At 34.3% G+C, this 21,041-nt stretch overlaps 5 protein-coding genes across 9 annotated transcripts; 2 read left to right on the forward strand and 3 right to left on the reverse strand.

The window, feature by feature from the left end:
• The first annotated feature begins 322 nt into the window (after positions 1 to 322).
• LOC114388641 (dnaJ protein homolog 1-like) lies at positions 323 to 2,327 on the forward strand. Its single transcript, XM_028349235.1, has 3 exons — positions 323 to 606; positions 859 to 1,274; positions 1,662 to 2,327. The coding sequence occupies exons 1-3, from the start codon at positions 442 to 444 to the stop codon at positions 2,098 to 2,100; spliced, it is 1,020 nt and encodes a 339-aa protein (XP_028205036.1). The 5' UTR covers positions 323 to 441; the 3' UTR covers positions 2,101 to 2,327.
• A 125-nt stretch (positions 2,328 to 2,452) lies between these two features.
• LOC114388642 (DNA-directed RNA polymerase III subunit rpc31-like) lies at positions 2,453 to 6,921 on the reverse strand. Of its 3 annotated transcripts, XM_028349239.1 has the most exons (10): positions 6,791 to 6,917; positions 6,514 to 6,659; positions 5,977 to 6,134; positions 5,765 to 5,894; positions 5,567 to 5,680; positions 5,409 to 5,462; positions 4,963 to 5,009; positions 3,930 to 4,040; positions 2,871 to 2,925; positions 2,453 to 2,733 (listed from the first exon to the last, which is right to left on the reverse strand). In XM_028349239.1, exons 3-10 carry the CDS (start codon positions 6,082 to 6,084, stop codon positions 2,717 to 2,719), a joined length of 636 nt encoding a protein of 211 aa, XP_028205040.1. In that variant the 5' UTR covers positions 6,085 to 6,134; positions 6,514 to 6,659; positions 6,791 to 6,917; the 3' UTR covers positions 2,453 to 2,716. The 3 variants fall into 3 exon arrangements, with proteins under 3 accessions (XP_028205040.1, XP_028205037.1, XP_028205039.1); XM_028349236.1 differs by lacking the exons at positions 2,453 to 2,733; positions 2,871 to 2,925; positions 3,930 to 4,040 and adding an exon at positions 4,099 to 4,447 and having other exon boundaries at positions 6,791 to 6,921; XM_028349238.1 differs by lacking the exons at positions 2,453 to 2,733; positions 2,871 to 2,925; positions 3,930 to 4,040 and adding an exon at positions 4,099 to 4,447 and having other exon boundaries at positions 6,401 to 6,659; positions 6,791 to 6,921.
• Positions 6,922 to 8,586: 1,665 nt separating this feature from the next.
• LOC114387502 (homeobox-DDT domain protein RLT1-like) lies at positions 8,587 to 10,418 on the forward strand. 2 transcript variants are annotated; one of them, XR_003661332.1, is made up of 5 exons: positions 8,587 to 8,703; positions 8,848 to 8,952; positions 9,048 to 9,155; positions 9,227 to 9,315; positions 9,604 to 10,418. XR_003661332.1 is itself a non-coding variant. In XM_028347699.1 (4 exons), exons 1-3 carry the CDS (start codon positions 8,698 to 8,700, stop codon positions 9,288 to 9,290), a joined length of 354 nt encoding a protein of 117 aa, XP_028203500.1. In that variant the 5' UTR covers positions 8,587 to 8,697; the 3' UTR covers positions 9,291 to 9,315; positions 9,604 to 10,418. The 2 variants fall into 2 exon arrangements, 1 of the variants encoding a protein (XP_028203500.1); XM_028347699.1 differs by having other exon boundaries at positions 9,048 to 9,315.
• A 163-nt stretch (positions 10,419 to 10,581) lies between these two features.
• On the reverse strand, positions 10,582 to 13,799 carry LOC114385748 (dnaJ protein homolog 1-like). The gene is made up of 3 exons (XM_028345805.1): positions 13,503 to 13,799; positions 12,414 to 12,856; positions 10,582 to 11,235 (listed from the first exon to the last, which is right to left on the reverse strand). The coding sequence occupies exons 1-3, from the start codon at positions 13,659 to 13,661 to the stop codon at positions 10,827 to 10,829; spliced, it is 1,011 nt and encodes a 336-aa protein (XP_028201606.1). The 5' UTR covers positions 13,662 to 13,799; the 3' UTR covers positions 10,582 to 10,826.
• Positions 13,800 to 16,038: 2,239 nt separating this feature from the next.
• LOC114388653 (tRNA (adenine(58)-N(1))-methyltransferase catalytic subunit TRMT61A-like) lies at positions 16,039 to 18,535 on the reverse strand. Of its 2 annotated transcripts, XM_028349257.1 has the most exons (4): positions 18,164 to 18,535; positions 17,578 to 18,073; positions 16,729 to 16,973; positions 16,039 to 16,581 (listed from the first exon to the last, which is right to left on the reverse strand). In XM_028349257.1, exons 2-4 carry the CDS (start codon positions 18,024 to 18,026, stop codon positions 16,349 to 16,351), a joined length of 927 nt encoding a protein of 308 aa, XP_028205058.1. In that variant the 5' UTR covers positions 18,027 to 18,073; positions 18,164 to 18,535; the 3' UTR covers positions 16,039 to 16,348. The 2 variants fall into 2 exon arrangements, with proteins under 2 accessions (XP_028205058.1, XP_028205057.1); XM_028349256.1 differs by having other exon boundaries at positions 17,578 to 18,535.
• Between the last annotated feature and the right edge of the window lie 2,506 nt (positions 18,536 to 21,041).

Here is a 21,041-nt window from a genome sequence, read left to right on the forward strand (position 1 = left end):
TATGAACACTTTTAACCCTTAATAATTTAACCTTGTTTGAATGGAAATGACTTAACCTCAAAAGCACTAAATCATGCTGATTATTTTAAGGAGTAAATTCGTGTACTTACTCTGGTAAATATATTGCTTTACTAAATCGCTTAAGTAAGGAACTACGTGTAAGTTCATTAAAATACAGGTGGCACCTGATTATAAAGTTTGTCCAAAAATGCATGTATCATGGAATCACTTACCGAAGGTTCTACACTTATCTGGTCTTGTTGGCGTCCTTCTAGACAAATCTTTTTCGTTCTCATTCTCTATACTAATAATTACTATATTCAGTGTAGTATTAAAGTTTGATCAAATATTCCAACCATTACCTATAATCTAATCCACCAAAAGGAGTTCAGAAGCTTGAACCTAGGCCATCCCCAAAATCCCATTCCATAGTGAAGGAGTATGGGAGTAGATTACTATAAGATTTTGCAGGTTGACAAGCATGCCACCGATGAAGAGTTGAAGAAAGCTTACAGAAAGCTTGCAATGAAATGGCACCCCGATAAGAATCCAACCAATAAGAAAGAGGCTGAGACTAAGTTCAAGCAGATATCCGAAGCTTATGAGGTCGGTTATATATTCCTTCTTTCACCCTATTTGAGGTCCTTTTTTCCTTTCATAAGAAAAAAATTGTAAATTTTTAGTCTCTCATTTATATATATAACACAATTTCATACAAGAGAAATTAAAAAGACATTGATTTATTTTTGAAGGATTGGAAGCTAACATTGTCTTGTACTAAAACTATATTTGACACCTTTTATTGCATGATCGCTTTCTCTAATATAGAATCTAAGTTAGTGTATTGGTTTAGTGCAGGTTCTGAGTGATCCCCAGAAGAGAGCAATCTATGATGAATACGGAGAAGAAGGGCTTAAAGGGCAAGTGCCACCTCCAGATGCCGGTGGCCATACATTCTTCCAAACTGGAGATGGCCCAACAACGTTCAGGTTCAATCCAAGAAACGCAGATGACATTTTTGCTGAGTTTTTCGGGTTCTCGAGCCCGTTTGGTGGTGGTGGTGGCGGCGGCGGCAATGGCATGAGGGGTGGTTCCTTCGGTGGAATTTTTGGTGATGATATATTTAGTTCATTTGGAGAAGGAAGGACCATGAGTCAGCAAGGTCCACGCAAGGCACATCCCATCGAAAAGACATTGCCTTGCACCCTTGAGGAACTCTATAAGGGCACTACGAAAAAAATGAAGATCTCTAGGGAAATTGCTGATGCAAGCGGGTAATTAAGTCCTCTTCTTTGTTTGCCTTGCTTGCCATTTCAATATTATATACTATAAGCTCAATTTCATGAATTATGCTGGTGGATTCGGTTAAAGTTTTAATACGTTCATGACTTGTTGCTCTAAACCCAAAAACACCTCATAAATATTTAGTTAGAACTATTACATTGATCCATGCACTCACAAAAGATGTACCTAAATGACTAAGTTGGTATATATATCAAATACATTCATATAATTCATGGCTATGGCTATTGTATATTAAGAAGTTGACATAGAAATGAAATAATTGACCCATCTCTAGTCAGGTCGATTGTTTTAATACATTACAAATAGTTTTTACTAACATATGCTACTATGTTTTGGATTTCTTTTCTTGTTTGCAGGAAAACTTTGCCGGTGGAAGAAATCTTGACCATTGACATTAAACCCGGGTGGAAAAAGGGGACAAAGATCACATTCCCTGAAAAAGGAAATGAGCAGCCAAATGTTATTGCTTCGGATCTTGTGTTTGTTATTGACGAGAAACCCCACCCTGTGTTTACCAGAGATGGTAATGATTTGGTTGTGACACAAAAGGTGTCACTTGAGGAAGCTCTAACGGGCCACATTGTCCATCTTACAACACTTAATGGCAGGGTTCTCAAAATTCCCATAAACAATGTTATTCATCCAACCTATGAAGAGGTGGTCCCCAGAGAAGGTATGCCAATTCCAAAAGACCCTTCGAAGAGAGGTAATCTTAGGATCAAATTCAACATCAAATTCCCAGCAAAGTTGACGTCAGAGCAGCAAGCCGGAATTAAGAAACTTCTGCCGTATTGAACTGTATCTTGTTGTGTATAGTCTTCCAATTTGCTCTCATTCTTCTCTGTCTCCTCTTTTATTTTAGGTGGCTTTCGTTTGTGTAGTTTGCGTGTAATATGTTTAGAGTTGGGAGAGGCAATGGTATGACATTTTGAAAAACGGTTGATTTTGATGGTATACTTAAAATTGTGGTAGGATGTGTTGATAGTTAAACTTTGGACGTAATAGCTATATGATTCTGAAAATGGGTTGACTGCATAATATGCAAAATGTGACGTTGATTTTGTTCACAGCAAACTACTAGAACAGGATTAAAATTACGTGTTCCAATTGGTTATTCCCTTCCCAATTCGTCTAATGGATTGAAAAATAACACATCACTAAAAAAGATATTTCTTTCAAGTTTTCTATAACCATATTTTCTTTCTCGTCAAGCGGTATACTTCTTTAATCTAAACATTTACAAGAAGGAAAACATCGGTTAGTAATTGAACAAGTTAAAATAGTGACAAAGTAAAAGCCAAATAAGGCTAACGAACAATTTTAACTTCCAAACTGTAAAATTAAAGGAGCAACAGTCCATGCTTGTATAGCTGTCACGGGATGAGCAGAAGAACATTCTCCATACTGATATCTAATAGGTAGGTTCATCTGCGATAAAGGAAAAATAGTAGTTGAGCAGAAGAATTGATAAGTTGAACAAACTTGCCACAGTTGTTGAATTTGGATTAAGATGATTGAAGTGAATGAAAAATGAGAAATGCATTGGAAAAGTAAAGTGACAATACCATCCCCGTCATCTACATCATTATAATCATCTTCATCGTCATCAAAATCTATATTCTGCAAGATTTTAATTGAGTTAGGCACTTAAATTTTTAGTTTTTTTTATTTAAATAGGGAAACGAAAAAACAAAGCTTAGCAACAGTATGCTTCATAAAATAAAACAAAACATACAACCGTAACAAGAAAGGGAAAACGGTAAAATAACTCTTCAAAGTTCAAACTACTAACACCAGGTCAAATTAAGCAACTTCAAAAAAAATCCAATTTTACTAACAATTTCATTGAATGCTGAAAAAAGTTCATACCACCACCTGTTGTCAAAGGAAGAAAGTGCAATATGTGTATGCAACAATTAAGCAAATGCCACGTTTAATATAGAATTCACTTTTGCAATTTAAAAGAAACCTAACAAATCTCAGAGCAAGAACAAGATAAACCAAACATCACAATTTTCGTCATCTAAGTGCCAAGTTTGATATGGAATCCACTTAAAATTTCAAAGAAACCTAACAAAACAAAAGATAGACTAATTCTATTTTCTTCTCCAAACCTACTCTTTTTATCTTTTTCAATTTTATATTTTGGTTTCGGGTCAGAAGGGGCAGTACAATTGTGGATAGCTAATGAATCATCAGTTGGGTCTGCAGGATCTTGAACAATCACAAAGCCCAATTTGCCAAGGTTATATATGTTAACGAGAGACACTTAATTTCTCCTATAAAGAAGGGGGAAAGATCAAGATGCTATAAGAAACTTGCCTCCATTATCAACTTAAAAATTAAAGGTGTTTTCAGTATATCTCTTTTAAAATTTAAAATTTTAAAGGTCATGCTCAACCCTTGACATATTTCAATAAAATGGTTTTAATTTAGACACAGTAAACCATAGAGCTGGAAGGTTTAGTTTATAGCTTCTTTAACTTCAATTTGAAAATTTTGCAGGATAAGTTTTTGAGAATAAAATGTATTATTACTACATCATAAAGATGAGAATGAGAAAGAACCATCTCGAGTCCTAGAATGGCAAAATTAACACATTAAAGTAGAGGTTATAGTGGAACCTGATTATAATCATCATCACTAATATCTTCTTCATCCTCCTCTTGTGCATTTTCATCCTCGTCTCCATCTTCTCCATCTTTCTTTTCATTTTCATCATTTTCCTCTTTGCCCTGCATGTGAAAGAATCATCAAAATAGAATTTCATTGGAAAAGTAAAGATTGCCCAACACTAGAATCTGAAAAAGAAATACAATATTCATTTGGACCAAAATACCAAATGCAATCTTACTCCCAAAACTAATGATCTAGTGCTCAACATTCCTTGAAGTTTGCTAATGGAGAGTTGCTGCAATGGTAGTTATGGTGATGGTGGTAGTAACAATGCAATGATACTGGATGTAGTGATAATAAAATTGACGGCAACGGTGGTGGAGGCAATACTAACGGGATTAGCACTGGTGGTGAAAACAATAATGGCATCAGTGGAGTGGCAAAGGTTGTGGTAGTGTTCACAATGACAGTGGCAATAAATAGTGGTGATGATGAAAGCAGCAGAGGAGGTTGTTGAAGTATCAATCTGAGGTTGCAGTAACTTATTCCACCTTACTATATGTGTGGGTTAGAGACCGCCTCTTATTAATTTTGGCTTCTTTCAATTACAAATCTTAGGATCTAGATTAAGAATTGAGAATATCTTCAGCTAGTTATAGCTCAGTTCCTTTAAAATGTTATTAGGAATTAAAATTCTAATTTTAAAAGATATACTAAGCCTGAAATTAAAAATTGTAGCTTCAATTTCCATTCTATGTGCCACAAAGAACCTTAAAGTGTACAGAAAGTCCCATCTATGTTGTGGTGGCCACAACTGCATGTGGCAGCAATTGCAGATAACATCTACCTTCATTGCAACCAGGACATCTGCCACAACTTAAAACCCTATCCCCATATAGTAACAATAAATATTGAACTTAGTAATTTAAATCAAATTGAATTGTATTTAATAAATATGTTCCATAATGAAATGAATGGAAGTGTTAGTGTCTTGTTATCACACACACATAAAGGAAGGAGTTTCAAACATAGGTGCTCTACCTGGTTTGTTTTCTCTTGTTGTTCAAAGAAATCAAGTTTCTTCATCTCTGTCACAAAAGCATCTTAATTAATCAGTCTAAAGACAAATCTAAGGCCGATCATCATTATTATAAGTATACAATGATCCACTTTGTAGACATGGATAAAATACCAAGTTCAACAATCAAATAAAAAATAGTTTCAGCATCTGAAGCTATCAAGCATTTATACAAAAATATTACAATCTAGAATGGAATGTTGCATCCATATGCACATATACTGCTCAATAAAACAGCATATTATGCAATTTTTAAGTAATGAGAATTTCATAAATTTCTTTCAAAAGAGGGGAAGTTATTTAGGAAGATTAAGCTTATTTTGTGCTAAACTCAAAACGTACTCACAATAGAAATTTAACCAAAGCTAATACCACATAAAAGGAGAAAGGTCATATGAAATGATTAAACCTGACTCTGGGTTCCATCGAAACTTTTTTCTTCTCGACGCACGCTTAGATGCACCTGAAAACACCAATTTAAGTTTAAATCATTTGTCAATGGGAACCACAAAATGCATAACTAAAAAACATAACCACTGCCTTGACAGGCCGTTCCATTATTAATACCTTGAACTAACTCCTGAGGGAAATCATTGAACATTAAAACTTGTGAGAGAGAGTCACGAGTGAAATCGTTCTTCTTCCTGTCAGAGAATTTAGCTATGTGCATACTTTGCCTCTCTGATGACAAAACAAATCTTGTAATGAAGGTTTAAAAGACAGCGAAATAATAAATAAATAAAAAGATAATGAGAGAATGGTTACTCTTGGAGGTTTTGTCCTCGAGAAAATAAGGAGAGGCTTCCCAATAATTTTGAAGGTGACTATCCCAACGAAGCAACTTTTTGGTATCATCATGAATATCATCAAGGTTAACATCAGGCAAAGTAACAGCCTGCAACAAGCGATGAAACTTATTAGAGTGTGATTTGGAAATGAAACAGAGAATGGAGAATTTGAGGGATGAAGATAGGTACCTCAGGAAAAAGATCAAATGGAACTTGAGAGGCAAATGTATTAAATCCACCTCCTCGTCCCCATCCCCATCCTCCCCGTCCCCCCCGTCCCCGCCCTCTGCCTGACATCTCCACTCAAGTTTGGATCTTTGTTCTTTGGAGGTTTGGGGCTTTAGCCCCTTGTACCCGAAAATAAATAAAATTAATTATGCGTTTCGTCTCTTAAATATAGTTTAAAGTTTAATTGATTTTTTTTAATTATTAAAAGTTTAATTAGATTTTTCAATTGTTTAAACAATATGATTAGTAAAATATATTATAAAAAACTATAATTAACAGACAAGAATTTAATTTTGTTTAATTTAGTTTTAAATATATTTAAATTAATTTTTTTAAAAGAAATTGAAATAATTTTTATCAAAATTTAAAAGAAACCCTCACCAACCTTTTAATTTATACGTTAGCCTAGTAAAGGAAGCAGCAACACAAGTGGTTTCAAAGATACAGAACAATACCAACTCCAATTTATATGATAATAAATACTTAAAAATGGTATACGTTTATGAAACTTCCAACGCTATGTCCTCACAAGGTAGCTGGCTGCAATATCGGAGTTTGTTTTACTCTTACGCATTTCGTCGAATAGGTCTTCTGCAATAGGATGCATATGAACCATCGAGTCTCACATCCGCGAACAGTGTTAACTAAGATTGAATTGAAATGAAACCATTCAAAAGTAAAATTTAGACAATAAATAAATAAAAATCTGTGTTTCAAATATTTTAAACGGAAATATAGCAAGATCTCCGAAAACTCAATAAGGATAGCATGTTACCTTGTTTTTTGGGAGTGCAACATCGTTATCGTTACTTGCATCATTGTCATGAAGAGAGTGGCGAACGAGGCTACAAAACTTAGACCATGCATCACTACGAACCTGCCACTGCTCTATTTATTTAATTATTTTTTTTGCTTCGTTTTCTATTCTTGCTGTTCCCGCAGAAAAGTTGTCTCAACCGCTTGTAATGGACTGCCACCACGCGTGGGCTATATTTCTTAACTTTTGGGCAACTCATAAACCGGCCCTGTTAGGGGGCTGCTATTTCCACCCAAATTTTGTTTGTTACTTTTTTTTCCTGAAAATACCCCTAAAGGAAATGTGTGGAGGGTGCACTCCCTAACACACCAGAAATACATTTTTGTTGTACATACATACTTAAAGTGTATTTTTATTGTGCATTTCAAATACATATACAATCAAAACACATTTTTGTTGTGTAATCAGTAAAAAAAGATTGAAAATCGTATTCCAAAATTAAATATGATTATTGTTTTGAAATAACCATTTTAAATCACTTTAAAGACACAATGGATTAAATTAAAATTTTTAAATGGAAGCAAAGGTGAAGTTTCTATTAAAATTGAAGCTAATGAGACATGTTTTAATTTTATCCCTGACCACAATGCTGAATCTGACGGTTCTAGAAGTACCATCCATGAGGGGGCTGTAAAAAGAAATCCAAATATATAAAATCAATCTAATCTAATCCAATCCACTTGAAATTCATTTAAATGGTCTAATTTCATATTCAAATTCAAATTCACTTTAAATATGATTATAGTTTTGGTTGATGTTGGTCTAAAAATATATGGGCTGATGTCAATCCAAATTGCCTTAGTTGAGATAGGTCCAAAATACCCTAACTAAGATCGATCGAAAATAATCTTGACCAAGGTCGATTGAAAATAACGAGCTTAAATAGCGGTTGAAAATAGCTTGGGAAAACTGATAGTGAGAAGAAAGTTGCACTGAGAAGGTGTCAAGATTTTCAGAAGTGGTATTGGAAAGAATGCTATAATTCATCCGTTTTATGTGCAATGAAATGTGGGATAAAGAGATGCAAACCTCAGATGGACATTTGTGATACATGTCTCAATCTTTGCTTTTTTGAAGACTCCCATTGCAATTCCTGTTGGAAAATAAAATAAAAATGAAAGAAAATAAATACGAAGAAAATGCACAGTCTTGAATTAAATAACAAAATAACAGTAGTAAAATAAATTTAATTGACAACACATAAGTAATGCATTATAACATACAATAAACACAAGAAAAAAAAATTAAGGGAAGAAAGATATAGCCTGGGTTGAAGCGCGTAAACGCTATCCTTAGAGAGAAAACGCCCCACTGCACTGGTAGGAAAATTTGATTGCGCTCCTCTCCCAAGATACGACAACCCGTTGGTTCCGATCGTGTGCAGCGAAAGGATCCCCGAATCTTATGAACACCAATGTTCTTACTCTTAAGAAATAAATTATTTTATAAAAAAAGAAATAAAAAATTTTGGGAGGAAAAGATGAGACTGTAGTTCTGTCCTCTTTTTAGAAAGGAGGAAAAAGAATATATAGGCATTTTGCAACAACAAAATATGACCGTTGGAAAACCAACCTACAGTTGTCACAACAAACATAACAAACTAGTTGACTCATTAAAACAAAATCTTAAGAAAATCTAAAATAAATATTTTATTTTATAAAATAGAATTAATATATATTTATAAATTTTAAATTAAAACACAAATATTTACCAACAATTCCTGCCACCGGACTTTTCCCTCAAATAATGGATTTAATTTTTTGAAACATGCATTTCAATGTCGAGACAAGTTATCCAAAGATAATTGTATTTTGGAATATTCTCTTCCCTTGCGGACAAGATTGCTGAAGGTTCTGTTGGCTTGTATGGAGGTGAGTTAATGGCAACTCTGCTTTCACCTTGAACATTGTTTTCTAGTAAATTTTAAACTGTTATTTCGTGCCCTCTTTCTTTTTTTTTTTTTCCCGTTAGTTTGACTATTGAGGAGTATATTGTATTCACATTTTGATTTACAGGTATCTGTTCTATCTGAAGCATCTGAAACAAATTGGACCGATGATGTTAGGAAGCACTGGGGCATAAAGTTGAGCAAATCATCTTCTGTTGAGGAACTTTTGCAGGTTTCGTGCCCTTTCAACTCTTAAAGTTCTAGCTTCTATATCCGTGCATCATGTGCCTACTCAGACATGTATGAATTAAACAACCCATTTTGCAGATATTGACCCTATTTGAGAGATCACTACGGAGAGATTTTCTGTCATCGAACTTCTCTACAACAGATAAATTGTTGGGATCAAGCAGTATGTCAGAACGTTCTGTGCAGGTTTTAACTGATCCTGAATCTGTTGCTGTGCTTCCATGGGTTCCACTAACGACTGCAGCTTTGTCTCTCAGGCTTTTGGAGATTGATTCATCTATCAGCTATGTAAAGCTTAAAAGACTTGGTCGAGCCTTGTGAGGAGAAAGAAGCAAGAGAATACATAGTGAGTCTCATTTTTCCTTTTATAGTAGAGTGTTTTTAGTCTTAAGTAACAGGATTTGATGTTATCATGAAAGGTTTGCTACGCATAAGCTGCGCTGCAACTTTTCATTTTAAACTGAAAAAAGCTGAGGCTGAGCTGTTGTGTCTAATAGACTAGAAGCAGATTGGGTGCTAAGTTCCCCTTAAACTTGTGTTCCTTTTGTCATATTTTGAGCGTCTGGGTCTTTTATCTGGAAAATTTTCATGATATTTTTATGTAACATTAATGCATCTAACTTGCTTTTTGCAGAAGCTTCCATCAAGATATACTCACATGAAATCTAATAGGGAGGTTGAACCAGAAGAATTTGTCCATGATGAATTCACTAAAGATAAATCTGTTCATAAGAAAATTGTACGAAGTGGCAATAAACGTGGCCGATGGACGAATGAAGGGCAGGCACGAGGAACACAAGGACAAGGTGCTGGGCGAGGTCGCCGAACAGTAAGGAAGCGGAGAGTGGGAAAGAGAGCTGTTGAAGATTTGTTGCTTGGCCATACGACGGCCAGTCATTGGGGTTGCTGCTGACAATATAACAGTGCTGAAGAGGTGGAGTCTGATGACGACAATGCTCAAGCTGTGGAATATGATCAAGGAAACTAGGAGGCAGGTTTTAATGGTCTTCCCCCCAACAGATGGAGTAGGGGTTTGGTTGGAATGAGTGATGAAGATGATAATGACAATGGCATTGAGGAGAATGAAGAGGAGGATTCAGAAGCAGATGTTATGAGTGAGGGTTCAGATGGGATCCCAAATAGGGTAGTAAATGTTGAAGGCTCAGACTCGGCTTTGTCTGAATATTCTTCTGATTCATCCATTTTAATTGGTCAATGAAGGGATTTGCACCTGAAGACTGCATTCCATTTTTGATATTGCAGCTTTACAAACACCTGAGCTCCAAGTCATGTCATGGCTTGAAGAGTTTGTGGTTGAGTAGATTTAGTGTATATTATCCATGCAAAATGGAGCCTTGTATTTTTAGCCAACCTCATTTTGTTTTTGTATTTTTTTAACCTCTCCTTGTAATAGATACTCATTAATTAATAATTTTTTATTATACCTTATTGGTTGGACTATTTGGAACTGATAAATGATGATTCGCTCTGAAATGTGAAGCAATTAAAAATCAATCCTCAAATATATCAACCATTTTAAGAGGTGCTTAACAGAGGAATTAGTTGTTAAGAATTTAACTAAGTAACGCACACTAATACCACACAATTGAAGTACTCTGTCACCCGTAATTTAATTTTTTTTTTATACCTCAATCTAATATGTCGGATGTTATTTGCGCCAATGATATTGTTAACGCATAACACAAACTATGCAAGTCACATCCATCTAAAAAAAGTAGAAAAATGAAGCGAAGAATGGGGACAAAACCTAAGAGTATTTTATTATACACTAGATACACTCTGCAACGCTTGTCACTCTTATGGTGCCAGAAACTTCTTAATTCTCTGGCTTTCCACTCAGGCACCAACTATGTCAGGGATTTCGATGTTGAATTTGATTCTAAGGTTACCCTTCTTTGTAGGATCTTTGGAAATTGGCATGCCTTCCCCGGTGATCACTTCTTCATAATCTGGATTAGTCACATTCTTTACGACGATGTTCAGACCCCTGCCATCTAGAGTTGTAAGTTGAATGGTGTAGCCAGTTAGAGCTTCAGCTTCTGTAAGTGATATCTTTTGTATCACAACCAAATCATTACCATCTCTTGTAAATACACTGTGAGGTTTCTCATCAATAATAAACACAAGATCTGCAGCAATGACATTTGGCTGCTCATTTCCTTTCTCCGGGAAAGTGATTTTGGTTCCCTTTTTCCAGCCCGGATGGATTTCAATGTTTAATATTTCCTCCACCAGAAAAATTCTCCTGCAAACATAAATGTAGAGGAGAGAAATTATATCAATGTACGTGGATGTGCTTATATAGGCAAACATAACATGTGAAAGAATGAACTTTTGCTCCTTTTCATGGGGAAAAATTTGCAAAGCTCAAACAGCCTAGAAAAGTCATCTATGTAAAGTGTAAAGTGTAAACGCAATAACCAGAAGAAAGGTAGCCGAGGGAGTCAAGTATGCACATTTTGCACAGTTGAGTGATAAATTAAAAGTTAAAAACACTGACCACCCACACTGGTTAAGCAGGTCAAGTTGTGAACTTTTAAGAAAACCTGTTGGGCTTAACGAACTGACTTATTTGTAAATAATATCATTTTGATATTTAACATGTAATATTATATCGTTTTAATATTTAACATGTAATATTATATCATTATTTTATCAACTAAAGCATTTTGTTTCAGACTTGAGCTGGTTGCAATGGCTATAAAATGCAATCTGTTTTCGTATGTTTGCTAACTAGTAAGCTGATTATTGACTTGTTTAGTATAGTCTATTAACTTGTAAGCCAATTAATCTGTTTAGGATAGACTGATCAACCTATTTAAAACTTACTATGAAATAGGCCTTTAAAGTTTATACAGACTAATAAGTCAGGCCAAACCAAAGCTAAAAAATGCTAACTGGCCAGACTTGGGTCGGGAGATTATAAAGCAGGTTGAGCCAAGCTTGGCAAGGCCTGACCTCATTTAGCCTATTTTCATTCCTAGATCTCACCTAATTAATGTTCAATCAGTAGCAACTCCTGAGCCAAAAATGAGCAATGGCACAAATGCAGTGACCATATAAAGATTGGATCAGATGAGTCTGTACACCAATCCTTATCCAACCATGAAAACTCATTGACCCAAAGAAAAAGGGGAGGGTAGGAGGAGGAGAAAATGAGCAGATTGCTAAAATTTGTAGTTTCAACTGATTATCCATGCAACAATAATATATAAGAAGGAAATCCAACAAATCGGACATCTAACCAACAACTATCTAAAGTAGCAATCAATTTTTTTGGCTTAGATAAATAAGACGGAAACATAACAAAATTTTAGTTCTAACGAATCCAACAAAAGAACTCATTCTGTTCACGATATTTGGTTATAAGAAGGTTTAAGTACAAATTGTTGTAAATTGAAATACCAGGCCAAGAGCACTTACCCACTTGCATGTGTAATTTCCCTTGAGATTTTCATCTTTCTGGTACTCCCCTTGTAGAGCTCCTCAAGGCTGCAAAGCAATGTATTTTCAATGGGAGGTGCCTTGCGGCGCGGAACTTGATTCATTGGTCTGCCTTCTCTAAACATGTCATTGCCAAACATTCCACCAAAGGACCTTGACACCCACGACCCACCCCCCATGCCCATGCCTCTGCCTCTGCCACCGCAGCCAAACCCCATTCCCATTCCTCCAAATGGGCTTGAACACCCAAACACTTCTGCAAAAATGTTGTTTGCGTTTCTGGGATTGAACCTAAATGCTGTTGGACCATCCCCAGTTCGGAAGAATGAAGCCACACCTTCATCCGGTGTTGGCATTCCACCTTTAAGGCCACCTTCTCCATACCGATCAAAAATTGCTCTCTTCTGGGGATCACTAAGAACCTACATGAAACCAAACCAATATATTCCAAGTCACATTCTATATTCATTTCGAAGTTCACACAGCCCCACAAAAAAAACAGACATAGGGAGAGAAATTGAAACAAAAATAAGGATACCACAACTTAGTATGTGAACAAACACGCAGTTTGTAACCAAGCAATCATGTGAATTATGTAGAACAAGCCAGTGTATCTGAGTGGCAATCAACTAAACGGCTCGGCAAACTATTCTAACTAATAAATTATAATTTATCTAATCAAACATCGATCACAAACTACGGTAATAGCCCCGGCAAGCTAGAGGATGCATAATAATATGAAAAATACCACTTGAATTATCAATCAACCATCTAAATCAAGCAATAATCATATTGGCAAGATTATCATAAAATGAAATGAACTGAAATTGGGGCTCTATAGATTACAATCCTCCCAATAGCTTCCTCAAGATGAAGTCAAACCATGACTGAGGCTTAACTACCAAAGGGAGAGGCTAAAACCAAGGTCCAGAGGCTTATCCATGAACTGAAAGGAAGGATCAGCATCTTGAGTACACCGACCATGGCAAAGTAATAATGACCAAAATTAAGCATAGTATCTAACATCTTGAGCACACCGACACAACAAATCAAGGACCATGATGTTACCTCGTAGGATTCAGATATCTGTTTGAATTGAATCTCAGCCTCTTTCTTATTGGTTCGGTTCTTATCAGGGTGCCATTTCATTGCAAGCTTTCTGTAGGCTCTCTTCAACTCTTCATCTGAGGCATTCCTGTCAACCTCCAAAATCCCATAGTAGTCCATCCCAATACTTGCTTTTCACTCCTCTCTTTCTTCACCCTCAACCTTTCTGATCAACAATTCTAAATCAGAAACTTTGCGAAATTTCAAGATAAGAAATTTAGTGTGTAACAATGTTTTTTTTTTTACTTTTGATCCATATACATCAATTCAGTTCAAGAAATTAATGTTTTTTAATACATTATTTTATTATAATTTTAATTATGTTTATTAATATTTATTTTTATAATATATCTCCATGCGATGCACGAGCTGAAAAGATCGTATGAGACTGATTTACAACAAGGTATACACTGTATAGAGAATGAGAAGGAATTAACTGTGTGTATGGTGTGCAATAATGCACCATCAAACCAGAAGGGTATAACCGTAATAATAATTTAGATAAAGACGTGTTCTACGGGGCTATCAAGCCAATATTAAATACTAGGCCGCGTTTGTTTTACGGTAATTATTTTAGTCGCAGGTATATATTTAAAAAATATGTTTAGTTAATTATTAAAAATGGTTGAAATAATTTTACATGTTTTGGAATAATTAAAATATGTGTTTGGCTGACTTTTTTTTCTAAGAGTATATATAATAATTATTAAAATATTTTTGTAGTACACTTCACGGATGTAATTGACAAAATGAGATTCTAATAAATTTAGAGTCTCCCAAACACTTTGTTACTCCAACAAATTTAAATATTTGTTAATTAACATAAGTATGCAAAAAAAATTAAATATAACATAAACCATGAAATATTTTCTCTCAATTATAAGATCAAATATTGAATAAGAGCAATACATACTATATTATTCAAACCGTTGAAATTGTCTATTAGAAGAGGAGCATTAGAAATATTTTACTACTTATAAGATCAACATTGGATAATAAGAACAATAAATACACTATTATTTAAACGTTGAAATTGTCTATTAAAAGAGGAGGATTGGAGGGAAAGAAAAAAAAAACATACCTGAAATTGACACTAAATCAAAATTGGCCTAGGAACAAAATATATGAGAATAAGAAAAAAATACAATACGCACATGAATGGAGTATTAAGAAGATAGTGAGATAGTGAATAATAAGGAGAGTATATGTGTATTTTACTCATTGAGAGAAGATTATTATTTCATGTGAGTAAAATATTCAATATTCCCTTCATTGAGAGAAGTTTTTACTTTCTCAGAAATTCTAGGTTGAAAAACTATGATTCTCATATTTGATATGTAATTAATAAATGATTTATGAAATTAATTTTAACTCACTTTTCCGTAAAAATATTTCCAAGGAGAAAGATAAGAATCTAACTTTTTTGAATGAATGAAAAATTTTAGTGATATATTTCAATGAATTTTTAATTTTCAAGAAATAAATTAAGATCAATCAAACATATTTTATATATTTCTAAAAAATCATGATTTCCATTAATCAATATTTTCAGGATTCATGATTCTTGCATATAAAAATCTTCTCCCAACCAAACGTCCTCTTAAGATAAATTAAATGTTTGTTAGCATATAATTATATAGTCGATATTTTTAAACAAAATCACTTTAAACACGTAGATCCAATGCAGAAGTTATCAGTGGTAGCCTCTATTATAACGTAACCAAACACGCAGAAAGTTTGTCCATGACCAAGATAATATTTTACTGATATTAAGACCAACAGCCGGCCAGGGAAAGTGATCAAATTTTGTAATCTCTGGAGTCAAATTAGCACACTGCTCATTGAACTTTGTGGGTCCAAACTGCACATAGACTTCTTGAGTTGGCAAGTAAACTTCGTTTAGTCTGAACCACCTCGGACCTGAAACCTGCCTCCCGTTTCTAGGAATCATTTATGGTTCTAACTTGTAAGGCAGTTTAATTTCCGTTGTGTTCGGTTTAAAGGAAACGGGAGGATGTCACAATTTAATAATTGTGTTTGGTTTTAAGGAAACGGAGGAAGATTTTATTTTTTACTTAGTTTAATTAAAAAATATTAGAGGGAATTAAAACCTCTCTTTTTTTTGCCTCTTAACCAAAATATACTATTAAAGTAAAAAGACCAAAATTAGGATTAAGGACTCTGCACAATTTTATTTTTTTTTAAGTAAAGAACCAAGGAATGAAGTAATATGCATCAAATCTTCAATGCTTCCAAGATTGGATGCATTTTGAGAGAACAAAAAATCGAACGATCCTTTTGGCGGATGTACAAAGATTTTAGCGGTTGTTTACCCTAAAAAAAAAAAAAAACGTATAACTGTAAATATCACAACATTCTGGCCTCTATTCCTAATTCTGCAAATTCAAAACTTTAATGGAAAATGTTATCTTAAAAGGGAATGTCAAAGTGTTCAGTTTTTTACTTTCAGCATAATGTATAAAACTATAGAAGACAATGGCCAAACATGAAATTCTTAACGTAATGGGAGTCAGAAAATAAATCAATAATGACAGAGACCTCTTACCATTTTGTTGAAGCAATACAAACAGGTTAAGAAACTTGATCCCTCTAAATATTTGTAAATAATATGAAGCACCACAAAATATTTATCAATGATTACTAATCTGCAAAAAAGAGGCAGGCCTTGCTTCTTGTAGCAAGGTATGGATCATAGGCATGCTGTATTGTAACAAACGACAACAACCTACGGCATGAGGCTCAAATCGAAAGGAGATTCACGAATGTGATGGATATGATAGCACTCTTCATGAGAGTGATTTAACTCTTGCAAATGTCAAATAGCCCGTGTGTCCTCGAGCTTCACCACAAGGTCTAGCCATGACAGAAGAAGTAGATGGACTGCTGCCTAGTACATAGCTTCCACCAGAGCATTGTTTCCTCTTGCTAGGAACAGAACCATTGCTATCCCCACATAAGCTTTGCATTTTCTCTTCCCGAACTTCATACGTGCGTAAGAGTACCTCAAATGTCCTTGTGTCTTTTTACACAGGCAAAAATTTACAAGGGAATTCTCTCAGTCTAATGCAAGTTGCATATATATTACACTAAAGAGAAAGAAATAGCACATAGATAATGAATATCAGAATATATAGAAGGGGCAGAAAGAAGAAAAACACAAAACTACCTGTGAACCGGGTTCGGAGTGTTTCACATGTTCGTTGTACTTGTTCAATACAAGGAGAGAAAGAGCACAGTGTGCCATCATGTCTTAATACTTTTGCAGCTGCAGGGATGGCAAGCCAAGGTTGAGGTAGATCCAAAAATACAGAGTCAGCCATGCCAGTCAAGTCATCAGGAAATCCTTCACCCTGAATGTCCCTAACTTGAACAGTGACTAAGCTGCTTAGACCTGTCCTCTCAAAATCAGCCCTACAGGGAAGAAAAAATAAAGTAATTATACGACATAGGAATGATTTGATATTCTACATAACCTACTAAAAAGAGAGTAATGTACACGGCAACATTATGAACTGGTTTCTAGATCCATTTTTTCCCCAGACATCCTAGAAAGCTAAATCCTGTTGAGGAATCCTAACATGAAGAACATAGCAGAGTACTAGTATATCAAGCAATACAGAACAGAAGCAAGCATTTTGAATCATGGAGTACCTGATCACCGGATATCTTGCCCACAGTTTGATAAGAATAATAAAACCAAGAGGCAAAGATAATAAACAATAGTTTAAATTTTATCCTCGTCAAAAGTCCTGTTTTTTATGCTATCATGTAATCATACACTAGCACATCATTTAAAGAGTTTGGACTTCCCAGTAATAAGTTGTCATAGTCAAATTTCTTTCAATGATTTGACAATACATGATTGGATGATAGTGGAAATCCATAAAAGTAAACCAGAAGACGCAGGAGAGAACTACATACAAATATGCTAAACACCATATTAATTATGTCAAATACAAATCACAATATTAATTATGTCAAATACAAATCACAATATTTCTTCCTAGTAAGTTACCTAGCCGATGCAGCCCTTTGTTCGTGGAAATCAAAGGTATAGACGTGTCCTGAAGGAGCAACTGCCCTTGCAAGCGAAGAAGTCAACGATCCACTGCCAGTTCCAGATTCAAGAACCACGCAACCAGGAACAATCTCCAAGTACATGATAACAAAGCTAATATCCGCAATATAGAGAATCTGAGTCCTGTGGTTCAATACCAGAGTCCACAATTCTGGTGTGGGAGCTAACAAGTACACAAAGCCACCCTTACAGCTGAATACTTTAGATCCAAAAGGCTTTCCTATCCAGTCTGAATGCTTAAAAACACCAAAACGATTTTGCAGGACTGAACCCTCACACACTGTTACAGCCTTCATGATGTCATGCCTTTCATAAACAATAACTAAATCGCCATTACTAATTGATCGATTAAATGATAACTTTTTTGCAGGATGAAGGGACAACATCTTTAGAAGTCCTCAAGTCTTTCAGCTTAGTCAAAAGGAACAATTATCTGATAACCAAAAAAGAGAGAAACCAATGACATATATGTGATCTGCAGTGGGAGTATAGCACTCAAATCAAAATTAAAATTGAAGACAACATTAATCGCCACCGCACTGTAACACTATCAACGCCGCCGCCGCTGCCGCAACACCACGCTCGCACCACTCGAATCCGCCATTTACTTCACCCAAATACTCGCCAGCCTTGGCCGACCCTAGACCAAACCCTACTGCGCAATCGGAACCACCACCGGATCTTGCATTGACCGCTCGCACCACTTGAGAGAGAAAGTTGGGTTTTAGAGAGAGAAACAGGAAAATAAATAATAAAGGGTCGAAGGTATTAGGGTTTTACTACAGACGAAGTGGAAGTAATTGCTTTGCGCTTCTTTCTCTTTCTTTTTCTTCTTTTTATTTATTTTTTAATTATTGGGACTGGGGATGCGAACTATGAAGAGACAGGAAGAGGATCTATGGGTTATATTATGAATATGATACGACTTTGTTTTTCTCTTCTTGTTATTTTCTCTGCTTTTCTTTTTTTTTTTGCTGGTGTCCTTTGGGCACGATCATCTTCCTTCTTCTTCTTCTTTTTCATTCATTGTTAGATTAGTAGTAATATTTTAAAATTTTAACTGCTTAAAGTAAAATGATTTTTTTTTGTGAATTAATTTGGTTGTACATAAGTTGAGTCATGACTCTTAAAACAATTAATGTAGGATGTATCAATGTAGGATGTATCAATGTCACTAATCATGCTACAAGAATTTATCCAATGGCATGATTTTACGGGAATTCTGTTGATATAATGAATTTCTTGTATAAAATTATAACAACAAAAGTAACGTCATTTATGTTGTCAACATCCATCTATATCGAAATCGAAAGGAGTTGGATGCTTATTTTCGTTCAGATTAAATAAGATGACTTTTGATCTCTTTTACATAATAGATCTTATCTTTTTTAAAGGTAAAAAATAGTTTTTATCTTTTGTATAAGTTTTACAAAATAGTCATTGTGTTAAATTTAAAAGTAACATCATTAGTGAGATATATTATTGATAATTTTAGTATCACATAGATTATCTATCATGATAAATTATCTTAGATTATGACATATAAACTGAACTTTGATATAAAATTTAAAAAGTTGTCTAATATTTTTTTCTTTAATTATTTCTTTTTTCTTAAATTAGGGATTCTAAAGCTTTTCTCCTCTAATATTATTTTCAAAAGGGGTAGCGACCGGCGTAGCGGAGGAGGATGAAGGAGCTCTTCATCGTGATGGCGCGACGCTGCTCCTCGTCTAGGTAGTCCATGAAACGCTACTTTTTCTCAACGTCTCTTTCTCAAATCAACACCCCATTGTGAGTTACGCTTCTCCATTCCACGCTTCACTGTTCATGTTCATTCATTCTTGATCAAAACCAGACGCTTAGTTCTCTTTTTTCCTTTTCTTATTCTCCTTCTCCTACTCTTAGCATTTAGTTTATTTGTCAACTCTTTACTGCAACAGAGTGAGTGAGGCTGCATTCAGTTTTTTTTATAAAATGGGTACCATTCACCTACTCTGTTATCTTTATATTGTTTTAATGTTGCCCCTTTATTAATTTCACTTCTAAATGTGTTTTTGGTGGAAATTTCGAGTTGCGGTTTCTCATCTTTGCCAAAAACAAAAAATCCCAAATCAAAAGTTCTATTCTTTCTTAATGTCTCCGCGTTGTGATTCGGCATAGTTTGGTCTTATGAAAAACATAAAGGAATCTCAATTATTTGTTTCCCTTGGCCAAGTCTCTATTTACGTTTCCCTTCTTAGACTTGAATACAAAGAAAAGCATCTAACTTTATTAACCTTGATACATTTCGTTTGGTTTGTAATGTTTAATTTACTTTTCTTTTTTCTCATTCCAATTCAATTTTTATGGCATTCAATTTATATGTTGAACTTTACTGTTTCTGTGGGCAGATTTGTGATAAATGAAAAACTATCCTTTGATATCAACCATTTCAATGCAAGCTTGAGATAGATATTCATAGGAAAGGCATAGTAAAGAGATGGGATGTTCTCAATCAAATTTGGATGATGAAGAGGCTTAACTTTGCAAAGATAGAAAGTGATTCATCAAACAGGATGTTGAGCAAAGAACTCAATTTGCTACTGGACATGCAACATACATTCAGTCTTTGAAAAGAGTTTCAATTTTTCAACAACAGCAAAAATCAAGAAAATATTTAACAACTTTTTAAATTTTGCATCAAAGTCTAATTTATTTGTCATAATCTGGGATAATTTGTCACGTTGGATAGTCTATGTGACACTAAAATTAACAATAATGCACTTCACTAACGGTGTTACTTTTAAATTTAACGGCAAAAATTATGTTGCAAAATTTATGCAAAGGTAAAGACTATTTTTTACATTTCAAAAAGATAGGATCTAATTTACAAAAGGAGTCAAAAATCAGGAACCAAAATATCTATTTACTCAATTAATATATATCGTCTTTTTAATTTGGACATTGTTGTCGATCTTCGGTCAATTAAATAAAATATGTTAAATATTTAAATTCTTGTTGACACAAGTGTTTTATATTTAGTGTCTCATTCAGGAATTCTATCAAGTGCTTCTAAAGTCTAGATGGATAAGAAAAAATAACTTTTAATATTAATACGTTTTAGACTTTAGAGCTTAATCTTTCTTCAAATTTTCTGTTTTCTTTCTTTTTTTATGATTTTATTTAGTGTTACCAAATGTCATAAATTGGTCATGTTTATTATGCATTTTTTCACTATATATTGGAAACAGAAATTAGTGACACACAAACAGTAAATAACTATAATTTTTTCATATAATAGATGATTAATTATTTATTGAAAATCTATTTTTAGCTTTCGTTAACATAAAATTCAATATTTATATAAAATATTTATTGAGTAGAGATAAAAATTTGAAAAAAATATAATAATATATTTTTTA

This window comes from Glycine soja, chromosome 15 (genome assembly GCF_004193775.1).
Source record: "Glycine soja cultivar W05 chromosome 15, ASM419377v2, whole genome shotgun sequence".
NCBI classification, from domain to species: domain Eukaryota; kingdom Viridiplantae; phylum Streptophyta; class Magnoliopsida; order Fabales; family Fabaceae; genus Glycine; species Glycine soja.

Bases quoted from the DNA above. Each gene is read 5' to 3' on its own strand.
- LOC114388641 (XM_028349235.1), top strand. From the start codon at position 442: ATGGGAGTAGATTACTATAAGATTTTGCAGGTTGACAAGCATGCCACC. The intron at 607-858 runs GTCGGTTATATA...GGTTTAGTGCAG, and splicing joins AGATATCCGAAGCTTATGAG to GTTCTGAGTGATCCCCAGAA. The intron at 1,275-1,661 runs GTAATTAAGTCC...TCTTGTTTGCAG, and splicing joins GAAATTGCTGATGCAAGCGG to GAAAACTTTGCCGGTGGAAG.
- LOC114388642 (XM_028349236.1), bottom strand. From the start codon at position 6,084: ATGTCAGGCAGAGGGCGGGGACGGGGGGGACGGGGAGGATGGGGATGG. The intron at 5,463-5,566 runs GTATTAATAATG...TGGTGTTTTCAG, and splicing joins CCCTCAGGAGTTAGTTCAAG to GTGCATCTAAGCGTGCGTCG. The intron at 4,448-4,962 runs GTAGAGCACCTA...CTGCAACCTCAG, and splicing joins AACAAGAGAAAACAAACCAG to ATTGATACTTCAACAACCTC.
- LOC114387502 (XM_028347699.1), top strand. The intron at 8,953-9,047 runs GTTTCGTGCCCT...CCCATTTTGCAG, and splicing joins CTGTTGAGGAACTTTTGCAG to ATATTGACCCTATTTGAGAG.
- LOC114385748 (XM_028345805.1), bottom strand. From the start codon at position 13,661: ATGGACTACTATGGGATTTTGGAGGTTGACAGGAATGCCTCAGATGAA. The intron at 12,857-13,502 runs GTAACATCATGG...GGTTTCATGTAG, and splicing joins AGATATCTGAATCCTACGAG to GTTCTTAGTGATCCCCAGAA. The intron at 11,236-12,413 runs GTAAGTGCTCTT...TTATGTTTGCAG, and splicing joins GAAATTACACATGCAAGTGG to GAGAATTTTTCTGGTGGAGG.
- LOC114388653 (XM_028349257.1), bottom strand. From the start codon at position 18,026: ATGTTGTCCCTTCATCCTGCAAAAAAGTTATCATTTAATCGATCAATT. The intron at 16,974-17,577 runs GTAACTTACTAG...TCTTCCCTGTAG, and splicing joins CAAAGGGCTGCATCGGCTAG to GGCTGATTTTGAGAGGACAG. The intron at 16,582-16,728 runs GTAGTTTTGTGT...CTGTGTAAAAAG, and splicing joins ACTCCGAACCCGGTTCACAG to ACACAAGGACATTTGAGGTA.